This window comes from Sus scrofa, chromosome 4, assembly GCF_054392235.1.
Source record: "Sus scrofa isolate SSC_HxYL_T2T_F1_AM1 chromosome 4, Sscrofa_HxYL_maternal_Yorkshire_Landrace_v2.0, whole genome shotgun sequence".
In the NCBI taxonomy this organism is placed as follows: Eukaryota; Metazoa; Chordata; class Mammalia; order Artiodactyla; family Suidae; genus Sus; species Sus scrofa.
The window spans coordinates 38,916,263-38,933,081 of NC_139386.1; the positions used below are offsets into that span (position 1 = coordinate 38,916,263).

The 16,819-nt window shown below is 45.9% G+C and overlaps 1 protein-coding gene across 6 annotated transcripts in view; it reads right to left on the reverse strand.

Moving 5' to 3' along the window:
• MATN2 (matrilin 2) overlaps nucleotides 1–16,819 on the reverse strand; it is a 170,598-nt gene that overhangs the window by 147,429 nt on the left and 6,350 nt on the right. For all 6 annotated transcript variants that reach the window (XM_021089069.2, XM_085022004.1, XM_021089067.2 and 3 more), the window contains exon 2: nucleotides 7,391–7,558. In XM_021089069.2, the coding sequence (XP_020944728.2) occupies nucleotides 7,391–7,532 (142 nt within the window). In that variant the 5' untranslated portion in view covers nucleotides 7,533–7,558. The remainder of the gene's footprint in view (nucleotides 1–7,390; nucleotides 7,559–16,819) is intronic.

Consider the following 16,819-nt stretch of genomic DNA (forward strand, 5'->3'; position numbering starts at 1 on the left):
GGGAGAATCCGTAGAAGAAGAAAAAAATTGAGTTATTTATTCACTGGCTAGGAAAGCTTTCAACTCTGTGGCTTGTTAGAAGTCAGATCCCATGTTTTGGGGGGTTTTCCTGGTGTTAATCACAAGATAGGAATGAAGAATTCATTTTATACAGTTGATTAAAAAAATGAATGACAACAGAGACACTGGTTTATGTGTAATACAGAGCACTGGTGCAGAGATGACATGAGATGTACTTTCTGCCTCTTTGCTGAGTAGCAGCCACAACAGTCCCTCCGTTGGGTCTATTAATTCTGCCCCGACTGTATTACAAAGGATGCACAGAGGGGGACCAAAGAGGAGGTGAGATGTTACTTCAAAGGACTTATTTTTTTAAAGCCTTTGCTCGAGTTAAAACAATTTGATAAGCTCTGTGTGTCAACCTTCATTTTTATAAGCAGTTTGGATAATAGAGACACACGCCAGCCACTGGATTCCTTAGATGTGTGCTAATCGCTGTGCTCTAAGAGGCTTGAGTCCCCCATTTTGCTAACTCCCCCTGGAAAGAAAAATGCTAGCAGCTTATTTTCAAAGCCCCAGAAAGGGTTGACCCAGCTTACAGTTCGTTTATACTCTCCAGCTGCAATTTTCTCAGCAAATGGGATGCATCCTGCATTGTCTCTCTGCCTCCTCCCCCAGCACCTCTTCCTAAGAGCTTTTCTTCCTACCCATCCCCACCCGCCACCTCCTAGATTTCTCTTCCATTGTGGGTTTCAAACTGAGGTCTCCAGAAATGCAACTTCTCAGGTCCCAACCCAGACCTACTAATCAAATACTCTGGGCGTAGGAACCAGTGGTCTGTAACAAGCTCTTCGGGAGCTTCTGATGCACAATGAAGTTTCAGAACCTCTGCTCAGTTTCAAGATCCGAATGGAGTTCCCGTCGTGGCGCAGTGGTTAACGAATCCGACTAGGAACCATGAGGTTGTGGGTTCGGTCCCTGGCCTTGCTCAGTGAGTTAAGGATCCGGTGTTGCCATGAGCTGTGGTATAGGTTGCAGACGCGGCTCAGATCCCACGTTGCTGTGGCTCTGGCGTAGGCTGGCAGCTACAGCTCCGATTCAACCCCTAGCCTGGGAACCTCCATATGCCACGGGAGCAGCCCCAGAAAAGGCAAAAAGACAAAAAAAAAAAAAAAATCCGACTGCCCTACCCCATCCCCTGCCTGATTCTACAGCCCTGCTGCTTCTGTCTCAAAGCTTCTCTCTCCCACTTGGAGAGAGGGAAAGAAATCCAAGGACTGCATCAGGGGGTTCACTAATGGCAGCGAGAGAAGGTACAACCGGAAGGGAGGAATTAGGGATGTCATTAACGCTCAAGATGAAACCGGAAGAATCCCAGACTTCATCCACCTCCTTTTATAAGTGACTACACTGCAGAGGAAAAGCGGCTTGGCCAGGGCCACTTGCTAAGGAGCTGGAACCATCCACACGAGGATGAAATCAGCCACCTGCAGGGTTCATTCTTTCAGGGTCCAACATACACGGAGCTTTTGCTGTGGGCGGGGCCAAGGCGGGGGCGGGGCTTGAGGTCCGTGCCCCTGGTGGAACCAAGGACGGCACCTCCAAATACCAAAGGGCGTTTCAACTCCTCATCAGGGAGCAAGCTCGGGTGTGAGGTGCGTTTTTCTTTGCTTAGCACACATATCTCCTACACCAGGCATCCGGGGGCGGTGACGGGTGGGGGAACCTTTTCTTTCTAGGTTTGCAAAAGGCTTAACAAGTTTGCCACATCGCTTCCTTTCTCTTCGCCTTGGCTTCCTCGTCTGAAAATGAGATAAACCAATAACCACCTTGCAGTGTGGTGTCTTTTCTTCACAGATGAAGTGAGCTGGCTTGTCCCTTCTCATAGCGGCGTCTCCATGAACCAATAACCTCCTTGCAGCGTGGTGTCTTGTTTTCACAGATGACATGAGCTGGCTTGTCCTTTCTCATAGCAGGGGCTCCATAAATAGAAATATGTCCAGAGGTGCTTTGAGTCCAGAAAAATAGTCCCTTCCTTTAAGGGTAACAACCTAGTACTAAAAAAAAGGCAAGTACAAAAATAACCAGAATAGGAATCCTTGTGTAGGTATCACTACCCCCCCCAATAGAAGGCAAAAGGGCTGACACCTAGGCAGCGGATCTACAGTGGGGAGCCCATCCCAGGACTGCAGGGTCATGCCTGCCCGGGAGCAGAAGAGGGTAGCATTTGGCCTTGCTCCGCTGATAATAGGCCCTGGCCAAGGAAAGATACTCCAGGTAGAAGGAAGAGGGTGAACTTCTCAGAAAGTTCAGGGAAGGAGATAAAAGTTATCCATGACACAGTGGCTTCAGGACACATAAGACCAGTGGCCTCAATGGGTCTGTCCTTCCAGAAGCCAGAAGCTTGGATGGCTTCTGGCATCTGCTTCTCCTCCTTCACTGAGGGTGCCAAAAAACGTCAATTAGGGGGATTGTTTCAGGATGTGGAAATTCATTTACTGGCAGCCAATGCTTGAAAATGTTAACAATTATCAACCTAGGCGAAAACCTCCACTGGCAACAGAGAGAGCAGGACATTCTTACACTTAATTCTCTAGGCCAGCCAACTCCTTCAGTCACGCTGCTAATTTAGGAGGTTTCAGCTCCTTATATGAAACACATTGTATTTTTACTCCTGTCCTGACGTCAGGTTTGATTAGAGATAGATACAAAATTGGACACAAGTGCCTCCTAATGCACTGTGATTTCCAAGGAACAGAATTTTGGGCTGGACACAGTGAGTTCTTCCATTTTTAGGTAGTAAATTGTGTTGTTTTTCGCTTTTTTCTTTTTAGGGCGCCACCCCCGGGGCATATGGAGATTCCCAGGCTAGGGGTCAAATCGGAGCTATAGCCACTGGCCTACACCACAGCCACAGCAATGCCGGATCCGAGCCGCATCTATGACGTACACCACAGCTCACAGCAACGCCAGGTCCTTAACCCACCGAGCAAGGCCAGGGATCGAACCTGAGTCCTCATGATGCTAGTCAGATTTGTTTCTGCTGAGCCTCAACGGGAACTCCCTGTAGTAAATTAACTGTTATGAAGAAATTTCACTAAAGTCCCTGACCTCTACCCATGAACACCTCTGGAATTTTTCCTAGCAGAGCAGGGGAGGCAGTCAGCTCCCACCATCCCCTCCCTGACGGCTCCATGGAGCCAGCCGCATCCCACTTCTTGAATCTATTGTCCTAGGGCTACAAAGAGCTCTTTTAAAACACAAATGTGAGGGGGCTCTTGATCCCCAGGGGAACTTATTAGAGGGAAAAGAAAGAGTTTCAAGGTTAGTTAGCAGAAATGGGATGAGCTAGCCTGGTACATTTAGAAAAGAAAGCACAAGGCAACGAGACCTTGTAAAAGACAAATGAAATGGGACCCAGCAGGTAGAAGGGCAGTTTGCACGTGTACCCTCATTCCAGGAGTGAGGGGCGTCATGAAAACTGTGGGAGTTTGAGCAAGGAGGGTTAGGGTTTCCAAAAAAGGCTGACATGCCCCCGCTGGTTGCCCTGGCGACAGGCCCACCCCCATATGACAGTGACATAATAAAGAGGAACAAATGTGCATAAGCAAAGCAGGCAGTAAGTAGGGTGAGGAGCAGCAAGACTTCTAGTTAGCACCTTCCGCAGCATGTGGAAGTTCCAAGGCCAAGGATAACCTGCGCTGCAGCAGCGACAGCTGCTAGATCCTTTTCTTTTCTCTCTTTTTTTTTTTTTTTTGGACTGCACGCCTGCCCTAGGGAGGTTCCCAGGCTAGGGGGGTGAATCTGAGCTACAGGTGCCAGCCTTCACCACAGCCACAGCAACTCGGGATCCAAGCCGCGTCTGTGACCTACACCATAGCTCACGGCAATGCCGGATCCTTGACCCACTGAGCAAGGCCAAGGATGGAACCCACAACCTCATGGTTACTAGGCGGATTCGTTTCTGTTGTACCACAACAGGAACTCCAACAACTGCTGAATCCTTGACCCACTGAGCCATCAGGGAGCTCTGGATCCTCAATCATTTCTGAGGTCACAAGGGTCCCAACTGAGCCTGCAGCAGACAGGGTGGTGCTATAATTTAGCCCTGCCTCCACACCAATTCCACCAAATGAATGACCTTTTCACATGTCTGTCTCCCCCACTGCACATGGGTTTCCTGATGGGGGTGGTTCTCCAACACCCCCAGGTCTACCACAGAGTAGAAAACTCCAGATGAACACATGAAGTCAGAGATAAGCTCACGTGGACATATATCCACAGAACTGCCACCCACCCGAGCAGCCTGCAAACATTCACAGGAGGGCAGATACATGCATGCATTAGTTTTTAATTGGCTTGAGTTGTTAATGGGACTCTGACTTGAACTTAGGCATAAACTTTAAAAAAAAAAAAAAATCAGGAAATACAAGTGAAAAATTAACCTAAGAAACAATTCTGTTTCCACTGTGTATAACTTTCAGAGATGCAGATGTAAGCAACTACTGACATATACCATGGTGCGGATATTATTAATACGGCCAAAATGATTTGCCACAAAAAAGTCAAATGTGACTGGGCAAGGGTTTGAGTGTAGAAATCAAAAGGCCAAGAAAAGCAAACACCCATAAAAGGCAAGAGAAGGTACTCTAAGAATGAAGAGAAGGTCTTACGATCGGGTCAAGGACTACAGGGAGTGTGGCTTCTCCATCTTTGTTCACTATCAAAGGCAGACCAGAAGCAGGCTGCACTTGAGAATCCAGGCCAGAGATGTGGTGTTGGCCTTCGGGTTCACGATTCTCACTCAATCACCATGTTCCCAAGTCAAGCAGCCCCCAAATGTCAGGGAGTGGCCACCAGCCACTCCCTGGGGGACAGAGATGCTCCGTAGTCCATGCCCCTTTGTCCCTGGCACATTCCCCCACGCGGGGTAGGGGGTGGGGGTGGATTCTGGATGTGGGGTTGACGCCCTTAGCAAAACGGGATCTCTTACCTTTGAAGGCAAGGGATTTTTACTCCAGAGCCTGAGCTCAGGGTGAAGGAGAGGGTGGTGAATGCTGACAACGAGGGGTGGCCCTGTGTGTGTGTTGGCCCAGGAAGCGGGGGTTGGGGGGTGAGTGTGTGCATGTGTGGGGGAGGCGGGGGGGCAGAGATATTTGGTGCCAAGAGAAGGAGTAGGTTTTCTGGCTAAGTATGTGGTGGCTCATTCCAAAAGCAGCCCCATTAGAAACCTGTGTGATCGCCGCTGGGGACCTAGGAGCCAGGCATTTCCAGTTCTCCCTCCCTCTCTCTCTACCCGCCACATACTCACCCCCCACACACACACACACACACAACCCACCTTGATCTCTATCTATATATGTGTTTATCATCTTCAAATTTGTTAGAGGTTTTTTGGTTTGCTTTTTAGAGCCATATCTGCAGCATGTGGAAGTTCCCAGGCTAGGGGTCGAATCAGAGCTAAAGCTGCTGGCCTACACCTCAGCCACAGCAACGCCATATCCAAGCCACATCTTCAATCTACACCGTAGCTCAGAGCAACGCCAGATCCTTAACCCACTGAGCGAGGTCAGGGATCAAATCCACATCCTCATGGGTACTAGTGGGGTTCGTTTCTGCAGAGCCGCAATGGGAATGCCTAAAACTGGTTTTTAAAAAGCCCTTTAGGAGTTCTTGTCCTGGCTCAGTGGTTAATGAATCTGACTAGGAACCATGAGGTTGTGGATTTGATCCCTGGTGTAGGTCGAAGATGTGGCTCGGAACCCGAGTTGCTGTGGCTCTGGCGTAGGCTGGTGGCTACAGCTCCGATTCAACCCCTAGCCTGGAAACCTCCATATGCAGCAGGAGTGGCTCTAGGAAAGGCAAAAAGACCAAAAAAAAAAAAAAAAAAGGCCCTTTAATCAGTGTACCAAACATCCTGCAGTCCTTTCCACATCTGCAGAAGTCGTGTGTTTATGTCACAGACAGACTCTCAAGAGACTAAAGCATGGAGGGCCCAGTGGGGTCCAGTGATCCTGGGATCCTTGTTTAGGTCAACACCGTAAAGATTCTGAGCTCTCAAAACAGGGCTTTTGGCTCCTCTGGTTTCCGACTATTGCTTCCAATGCTGAGGCAAAAGCAATGCACATTAGCCCTGGTAAGGCACTGGGCAGTTCTCTCAGTGGCTTTCCCAGGGGGTCAGATTCTAAGGGCTGGGCAACAAGATGCAAATAGAAAACCGTTTCTGAGAGCACCTTCATGGAATAATGGTTGTGGTAAAGCTTCCATTCGCGGCATTCCTATAATTTGCATATGTTAATTACCTTGCTTTCCCCTCACCCTAATAGTCCAAGATCAGCGTTAATGTTCCCATTTTATGGATGAGGAAGCTGACCCTCAGAGAGGCTAGTCTGCCTAAGTGTACACACTTGAGAAGTACCAGAGCCAGAACAATGAATTTAGGTCTATGCCAAAACCCATTGTCTTTCCATTGGCCCACGTTCCTATCGCCCACCCATTCTAGGCTTACGAGGGTGCATATGGAGAACCAGACCCGTTTGTCTATAGTCTGTGTTTTTTATGAACTTTCCTTCTCTTGGAGAAAGAAAAAAATTCCCCTGAAGAAAACATGTTCACGGGGTGAGAGTGACAGACCTCTGACATTTTCTACTCCTAATATCTTTTTTTCTCTCTCTCTCTCTCTTTTTTTTTTTAAGGGTCACACCTGTGGCATATGGAGGTTCCCAGGCTAGGGGTCATATCAGAGCTGTAGCTGCCAGCCTATGCCACAGCCACAGCAATGCCAGATCCAAGCCACATGTGCGACCCACCCCCCAGCTTGTGGCAATGCCTGATCCTTAATCCAATTAGCAAGGCCAGGGATCGAACCCACATCCTCACAGAGACTATGTGGGGTTCTAACCCACTGAGCCACAACAGGAACTCCTCTTTTTTTCCCTTTGTTTTATTATTTTTTATACTCCTATTATCTTGATTCCGCCTCTCTTTGGTGCCAGCCTGCTCTTCTCCCGTGCTGCCACACAGGGAAGCATTAGTAACACAGATGAGCTAGACAAATCCAATTAAAAAAAAAATTCTCATAACACTTTCATCCACGTAAGTCCAACCAGAACCTTTTCAGAGGAAACATCACACCCTCGCTTATCGGAGAAAAGTCACAAGCATCCGAGTCCATGAAAAGCTTTGAAATAAAAGAGGTGTAATTTCATTGGAAAACCTCATCCTCAACTCAGGACACACTCACTGCCAGCGAGATGCCCTCCCCCCAGCTCACCCAGCAGGGAAACCGAGGGGGGCAGGACTGCTGCCGGACTGACATCCATCCCCCAGTCTGCAGGCCCGCCCTGGACCACCTCTTCCTGCTTCTGCAGGTGGAGCCCCCATCACTCACCCAGGAGGGCCGTCTGAGGGTGCGTCCGTGCGTGTCTCGCTTTGGAGATGGATCTGGAAGGAAGCCGCCCCCTGGCCTCAGCGGGGAGGAGCAGGATCTGCCCGAGAATCAGCAGAAAGCAGCCCACCAGCATCTTTTCCATCTTCAAGAAGAGGATGAGGGACAAGGCTGTGACAAACACAACAGGAGAAGAGGAGCGGGTGAGGTTCCAGGTCTCCCTGCACACTAGGTGCTGCAGACCTGCCCCCACCCTTTTCCTGGGATCAGAAAGGCTGTTTGGGAGTTCCCATTGTGGCGCAGCAGAGAGAATCCGACTAGGAACCATGAGGTTGCGGGTTTGATCCCTGGCCTCGCTCAGTGGGTTGAGGATCTGGTGTTGCCATGAGCTGTGGTGTAGGTTGCAGATGCAGCTCCGATCTGGCGTTGCTGTGGCTCTGGTGTAGGCCAGCGGCTATAGCTCTAATTCGACTCCTAGCCTGAGAACCTCCATATGCCACGGGTGCGGCCCTAAAAAAAAAAAAAAGACCAAAAAAAAAGAAAAAAAAAGAAAGAAAGAAAGAAAGGCTGCTTGTACTTAAAATGTCATTTGTGCGTGTGACCCTTAGACCCACAGGTAGGTTCTTGGATCCTCAAAGCAGGGCGTGCATAGTTGGAATTTTTCATCACTTTGTTCACTGTAAGACTGAATGGAAAACTTGAGGGGAAAAAAAATCTACCCTGAAGTTTCTTTTCAATCAAGTTTATTATCAATTATTCATAATCACATGCTATATGTTGGATGTGAAAAAAAAAAGAAAAACTATAACTGAGGATTGCAAGTAACAATATTCCTTTAGTCTAAAAATAGTAGATGGGACAACTGAAAATATGTAAATTTTCCAAGGAATTCATATATGGCTGCATAAGGTTGCATGACAGTCCCCCAGCCTCCCTGCTTCCCTGCCTCCCACACACATCTACCAAGAGGGAACGTGGTTGCAGTGGTTAAGGGTCTAGACTCTGGCACCAGATTGCCTGGCTTTGACTCCTGGTTCTGACACTTGCTAACTGTGTGTGACCCTGAGCAAGCTACTTAACTTCCGTAGGCCTTGCCAGAATGTAGGATAATATTAGTCCATTGAGTGACTTATTCCATGTATTAAAGCATTCAGAGTTCCCACGTGGCTCAGCAGGTTCAGAACCAAACATAGTATCTATGAGGATGTGGGTGTGATCCCTGGCCTTGCTCAGTGGGTCAAGGATCTGGCGTTGATGCAAGTTGCAACATAGGTTGCAGATGCGGCTCAGATCCAGTGTTGCTGTGGCTGTGGTGCAGGCTGGCAGCTGCAGCTCTGATTTGACCCCCAGGCCCTGAAAACTTCCAGATGCCACAGGTGTGGCCATAAAAAAAGAACATTTTTTTAAAAAGCATACAAAGAAAATTTTTAAAAAGCATTCAGCATGGCACACATGGGGAGGTGGGGACAAGCAAAGAGCTGGAGGACCAGAGAAGAATAGGATCAAATTCAGTGTTGAGAAAGAAACTCTCAGATGGAGAAAGAGTAGAGTTTCAGCAGGTGTCCACAGGAATGAGAGAATCTCAACCTGAGTGGAATGGTCTTGGCCAGACTCTTCCTATTTTCTATACTAATCCTGAAGAGAAGCCAGTGGGAAGGCTCTGGAGGAAAGATTCTGAGCAGAGAAGGACACGTAAAATAAATTTACATAAATGAGTGGGGAGGAAAGAATTTTTAAGGAGGAACAACATTTAAGGAAGATCACTTGCATGTAAAATCTTGACTAAATCCTCATTTTGTGCTTGGTGATTTCACCCAATTGATTTCAGTGAATCCTCATTACCTGTCTTGCAGAAATCAGAATTATTTTTTCTGCTTTTTAGAGATGAGGAGGCCGAGGCTCAGAGAAGTTTAGTAACTTGCCCTTGGTCACCTAGCTAAAGTAAGTGGCAATTTGAAGGATTCAAACCCAGGGTAAGAAGCTAATCTGCCAATCCATCAATTAGCAGAAAAACTTGCTGCAAGTGTCCAGAAGTCAATTCATGAAAAGCCATAGCTGTTTCACTGTCAGAGGCAGGAACAGGGCAAGGCAGGTTCAGGGACCATTTTCCAAAACGTGAACAAATGACACTCAAAAATAATACTCAATTATAATACTCAACAATACTCAAAAATAAACAAATAATAATTTGCTCAGAAACTGCTTCCAGGAATTCATTCATTCAGGTCAGATGAATCCGGACCTGTCAACCGTCAACCTCCACAGTTTTTCACACTTGCTATGTTGAACTAGCTCACTTTTCACCACACATTAAAATTATATTAAAGACAGCTAATGTTTACTCAGCACTTACTGTGTACCGGGCATTGGGCTATAAATATATTGTTATTTAATAGAGAAGTTAAATAATTTGTCCAAGATTATACAGCTGATAAAGGGACAAAGTTCCAGAGCATCACTAGCTTTTTACCCAGATAACTACTGCCCACCCCCTCAGAAACAAATTAAACCCTTTACTAATTGGACTGGTCCATTTTCATAGCTTAACCTGTGAGATTCCTTTTTATTATTATTATTATTTTTTTTAATGGCCGCGCCTGCAGCCTATGGAGGTTCCCAGGCTAGGGGTCAAATTGCAGCTGCAGCTGCTGGCCTACACCACAGCCACAGCAATGCTGGATCTGAGCTGCATCTGCGACCCCTGCTGCAGCTTGTGGCAACACCAGATCCTTAACCCTCTGAGCGAGGCCAGGATTGAACCCGCATCCTCAGGGGTACTAGGCAGGTTCTTAATTTGCTGTGCTGCAACAGGAACTCCCGATTCCTTTTTAGAAAAGGAAGAAAACTTAAAAGATGCTGCTTCTTTCTTTGATCTGAAACCTACCATTTACTTCCAAGCTTCCTTGGTATTTATCACATTTTATGACATTCTAAGTCTGTCACGTCATGTATAAGCAATTATTTTATTGAAGGTCTCTTTTCTCCTGAGCAAATACAAAGTCCTCTTCTTTTCTCAAATATATACGATGTGCTCTCAAGGCCCACATCCATCCTGACACATCTGCAATCAGACATTTAGAATATGACGTGGTGGATAATTTTGATTTTCGAAAAACAAATACCATTTCATGTGGCTTGGGTTTACCGAGGATTTCAAGAAATGTTGGCATTTTCAAGTCACCGTTCAGCAATGGCCAAAAGGCCCTGGGGATAGGTGAGGGACAGAAAGTTGAAAATAAACAGAACTGGCCGCTCTCTCGCCTTTTGAGACAGACTCCATTCTGTCTAAGGAATGTGTATCTTCCAGGCTGCTGTCACCTTCTGAGATGACCCGCACTCTGTCTCTCTCAATAAATCTACCTCTTTCCTAAAAAAACAAATAGAACTAAACACTTCATGCTGTCTAAACTTGATCAAGTTACCTTCCCTCTCTGCCTCTGTGTCCTCAGCTTTAAACTGGGGATAATAATTAGACCTGATTGTTGTATGGCTTAAGTCAGCTCATATACAGAAAGCATATAGAACGCACTGCCTGGCACATAGCATGTGCTCAATAAGTGACAGCTACTTCTTCTTCTTATTATTATTATCATTATACAATCAAACCAATCAATATAAAGTACACATTGCTAATTTTATCCTACTGAACCATTTGATAGACCTTCAACTAACTTTGAAGCTTACTTATGACTATTATAATAAAACAATGACACACAAATCCATAATTTAAAAGTGCATGCTAGTATCTAAAAGCATATAAAACTTTCTTTTTTCGGAATGAAATAATGCCACTTGCAACAACATGAATGGACTTAGAGATGACCATACTAAGTGAAGTAAGTCAGAGAGAGAAAGACAAATACCATATGATATCACTTCTATGTGGAATTTAAAATATGACACAAATGAACCTATCCACTGAACAGAAACAGACTCAAAGACATAGAGAACAGACTTGTGGTTGCCGAGGGGGAGGAAGGCGAAGGAAGAGTGGACTGGGAGTTTGGGATTAGCAGAGACAAACTATTATATGTAGGATGGATGAGTAACAAGGTCCTACTGCATAGCACAGGGAACTATATTCAATATCCTGTGATAAATCACAATAGAAAAGAATATGAAAAAGAATATACATGTATAACTGAGTCTTTTTTGCATACAGCAGAAATTAACACAACCTTGCACATCAATGATACTTCAATAAAAAGAAAAGAAAAGCTAAATAGCTTGAATTTTTTTAAATGGGGGGGTGGAGGGTGCTAAATGGGACTAGCGATATCACTGGAGCACCTGGACACAGGTTCAAGTCCCCAGCCCAGAACATTGGGTTAAGGATCTGGCATTGGGCCAATGGTAGTATAGGCTGCACCTGCAGATCTCATCCCTGGCCTGGGAACTCCATATGCCATGGGGCAGCCAAAAAAGAGAAAAAAAAAAAAAAAAAAAGAAATCAAAATGAGGGGAAAGACACTGTACACAAGTCAACATAAAACCAGCAGAGCAGAGTTCTACTGTGACACAGCAGGTTAAAAATCCAGTGCTGTCAACTGCAGCAGCTTGGGTTACTGCTGTGCAGGTTCGATGCCTGGCTCAAGAACTTCTACAGGCAGAAGATGCAGCAAAAAAAAAAAAAAAAAAAAAACCAAAAAACTGGTATGACAATATTAACATCAAACAAAAGAGACATTTTAAAAAATGCAATGGCTATGAAAGAGAAAATAAGTCAGTGCACATAGCTCCATATTAATCATTGTTTCTCAGTTAAGCATTTACATTCTGCTAGTATTTGAAGAACAGGGCCAGGAGCCAATTCTAACTAGAAAACGAATGATGTTTGAGAAACCATTCCTTTCGTGTATGGGCATATGAGAAGGACGGTTGTGCTGAGAAATAGAGGTTCATTCAATCAAAAGCAATTCCAGGAAGCATTTGGGAGCACAGAAAGACTATTTGGGGGAAAAAAATGTAACCGCTTCGACTCTGGTTCTCGAAATTGTTCTCCTTTGCATAAGACAATGAGTCTTTTCATTTAGCTTTACTGAGAGGGTAGGGGGGGAGAGAGAGAGAGAGAGAGAGATTGTACTCGGCCTCTGAACTGATTTCTTCACTGTTCCAAGTACGTTGACAGGGGAGTAGCATCCCACCTGAGCCAACACTATGTGCTGTGGGCCTTGAAAGGCGAGGCCTGGTTTTGCTGGAACATGCGGCATGACCTCAGTTCAGTGATTTAACTCTCTGGGCTTTAATTAGCCATAAAATGAGAGGCGTGGTCTGGAAGCCGTGCTTCTCAGCCTAAACTAGACCACAGGCCGGTGCAACCTGGGTAGCAGGAGGAAGGCTGCACATAACATCCTCCAAGGCGATAAACTTTGCCGCTGGGCAGGAATAGAAGGGGAATATGGCACTGATATTTGTCCAGTGCCTATTTTGGGCCAGGCCGTGAACTGGGCACTTTTGTATATTATGATCTCATTCGATCCCCCAGTCCCTCTGTGAGGTGGACACGTTCCCAATGTCATGGGCGGAACACCCAGATCCACAGATGGAAAGATACTCTCCAAGGCCTCAGAGCCCGTTAAGTGACAAAGCCAAGATTCTACCCCTGCCATCTCTCAAGCAGTCAGCCTACTTGCTAACAAACAGATGTCTGACAAAACTACCATGAGGTACCACCTCACAGCAGTCAGAATGGCCATCATTTAAAAGTCTGCAAATAATGCATGTTGGAGAGGGTGTGGAGAAAAGGGAAACTTTCTACATTATCAGTGGGAATAGAAGTTGGTGCAGCCACTATGGAGAACAGTATGGTGGGGGGGGCTCTCAAAAAAGCTAAAAATAAAATTGTCATGGGATCCAGTGATCCCACGCATGGAGATATGTCCAGACAAAACTCTAATTCAAAAAGGTACATGCACCCTTATGTTCACAGCAGCACTATTCACAGTAACCAAGACATGGAAACAACCTAAATGTCCATTGACAGATGAATGGATGAAGAAGATGCGGATACATACATACCATGAAATACCATGCACTCATAAAGAAATATGGAATAACATCATTTGCAGAATGTATAGACTTAGAGATTCTCATACGAAGTGAGGTAAGTCAGAAAGAAAAAGACAAATACCATATGCTATCACTTATATGTGGAATCTAAAATATGACACAAATGAACCTATCTATGAAACAGAAACAAACTCACAGACATCGACTACAGATTTGTGGTTATCAAGGGGGAGGGAGGATGGAGGAGGAATGGATTGGGAGTTTGGGATTAGCAGAGGCAAACTATTATATATAGGATGGATAAACAACAAGGTCCTACCTACTGCTAGCACGGGAAACTATATTCAATATCCTGTGGTGAACCACAGGATAATGGATAGAATATTAAAAAGAGTGTACATACATGTATAACAGTCATCTTGCTGTACAGCAGAAACTAACACAACATTGTAAATCAATTATGCCTCAATCTTAAAAAAAGATGCTGGAAACCCCTCCCCAATTTTTTTTTTTTTGTTTTTGTTTTTGTCTTTTTACCATTTCTTGGGCCGCTCCCATGGCATATGGAGGTTCCCAGGCTAGGAGTCCAATCGGAGCTGTAGCCACTAGCCTAAGCCAGAGCCACAGCAACACAGGATCTGAGTTGCGTCTGTGACCTACACCACAGCTCACAGCAACGCCGGATCCTTAACCCACTGAGCAAGGCCAGGGATCAAACCCGCACCCTCATGGTTCCTAGTCAGATTCGTTAACCACTGCGCCACAACGGGAACTCCCCCTCTCCAATTTTGAAAGTTCTTAGACATCAGATGCAATAGTTTTGTCCCTCAAAGGCCACCCCTGCACACCAAGTGTACTAACTACCCTGTTCACAGGGAATCAACCCCATGGTGCTGGCCTCGGCAGTCTCAGAGGCTGTCCCTTCTGTCTCCCACCTCATACCGGCATCTCCAGCTCCCACAGGGCCAGCAAATGAAAACCAACCTCTGCTAGGACTCAAGGCCATGGTTTTCAGGAGGCTCTAAACATCAGATGTCTAGATGTTGACCCAACTTGCCTGTCAATGATTTTCACCTAGTGGTCAAAGCCTGCTCGCCAGCTCAGCCTTTCCAGATACAGACATCCTCTCCCACTCACAGTCAAGTAACTCCGTCTGCTCAGGCACCCGGACTGGAAACTTGGCCTCAGCTTCCATGTCCTCCTTGCATCACCATCCCATTCTTAGGCGGACAAACCCTGGCTTTCCTGCCTCTGCAGGGCTCCCCGCTCCAGCCCTTGTGATGGTTCCCACCACGGCAGCAATGCTCCCGTCTTTCTATTTCTCACCCAGATGCCTCCGGGAGCTTCAGAATTGCTCTTCCTGCCTTAAGTCCTGTCCTTTCTCTGCTTAGCACCCATCTGGGGGCTTACTGCATAGCGTTCACATTCAAGACCCTCTCTCTGTAACAGACCACTGCCCTCCCTGTGACCATGGCAGTCCCACCTGCTCCCCTGCGCCCCCCACTGGGGCCTGAAGAACTCAGATTCTTTTCCCAGCTGAGTGCATTCCTTGGGCTGGAAGGTCTACTTTTGACATTAATCAAATGGCAATCATGCCTCGAGGCTCAGCTCATCCATCACCCACTCTCTAAAATGCTCTCTCATTTTCCCAGTGAGGGCTGACTTTCGACACAGCCCTGACGATGGGTCTGCTCTCTGCTCTAGCACTGGGCTTCTTTTTCTTGCTTCCAGAGTCTGTCTCCCTGCCTAGACTCTGAGCTGTTTCTTGAAACTACAGCTCGTCATCTCTCTGTCCCCCACGTGCCAGATGCTGAATTTCGTAAGTCACCTTTCAGAAAACAGATAAACGCTGAATAAACACATTTCTTGATCAACAAAAGATCAATAAATGTTGAATCAAATTGGCCCAAGTCCTGCACCCAACAACTGCCAAGGCCGAGCCCAGGCCTCCTCTACATATTCAGTTTGCCTGAAGGGAGGCGACCCCAGTGGCTCTCTCTTATGAAGGAAGGAGACTTTCCTCCAAATTTCCTAGCCAGGTTGATATAATTTTTTTTTTTTTTTTTTTTTGTCTTTTTAGGGCTGCACCCAAGGCATATGGAAATTCCTAGGCTAGGGGTCAAATTGGAACTGCACCTGCCAGCCTATGCCACAGCCACAGCAACGCCAGATCTGAGCCATATCTGTGATCTACACCACAGCTTGTGGCAACATTGGGTCCTTAACCCACTGAGTGAGGCCAGGGATTGAACCTGCATCTTCATGCACACTAGTTGGATTCTTAACCCACTGAACCACAACGGGAACTCCAATTAACAGACCTTTTTTTTTCTTTTTACAGCAGCACCTGCAACATATGGAAGTTCCTGGGCTACGGGTTGAATGTGAGCTGCAGCTGCCAGCCTAAACCATAGCCATGACAACACGGGATCCAAGCCACATCTGTAAACCATGCCGCAGCTTGCAGCAACGATGGATCCTTAACTCACTGAGAAGGCCAGAGATTGAGCCTGCATCCTCACAGACACTATGTTGGGTTCTTTTTTTTTTTTTTTTGCTTTTTATGGCCACACCCATGGCATATGGAAGTTCCCAGGCTTGGGGTTGAATTGGAGATGTAGCTGCCGGCCACGTCTGCAACCACAGCTTATGGCAACACAGGATACTTACTTAACCCACTGAGAAAGGGCAGGGATCAAAGCAGTGTCCTCATGGATATTAGTTCATTACTGATGAGCCACTGCAGGAACTCTAGTATGTTGGGTTCTTAACCCACTAAGCCACAATGGGAACACCATTATTTTTTAATGATACAGATGAAATATCAAATATCTAGTTATAATAAAGCATCCATTTAATCATGCATGCATATTCAAAATATTTTAAATTACAGAATATACATTAGTTTAGAAATAATGCTTTATTCATTAAAAATGTTTCATGAAACACTATTTTCTCTCTCTCACTTCCCAAAACCGTTTTCGAATGCTTGCCTCTTAACGTCAGTATTTGTCAACACAAAAGATGTTTTTTGAGTCTTCTGACATCTCCTAAATTGTCTGAGATACAGCACTTTCTGAATCCATATATGATGCTGTCATCGGAAATTCTCTCTCAAGCCACCAGTTCCCACTTATGTAACATGAGAACCGTTGGGGTTTTTTTTTACATGTCTTGGAGGCATAAGTTCACCATCTCTGCAACTCATTCATTGTGTTGTTCTTTAAAGTATCCTATCCAGGAGTTCCCACTGTGGTACAGTGGGTTAAGAATACTACTGAAACAGCTCCAATCGCTACAGAGGTGCAGGTTCAATCCCTGGTCCAGTGCAATGGGTTAAAGGATCTGGCATTGCTGCAAAGGCAGCTCAGATTCAATCCCTGGCCCAGGAACTTCCATTAAAAAATAATAATAAAGTATTGT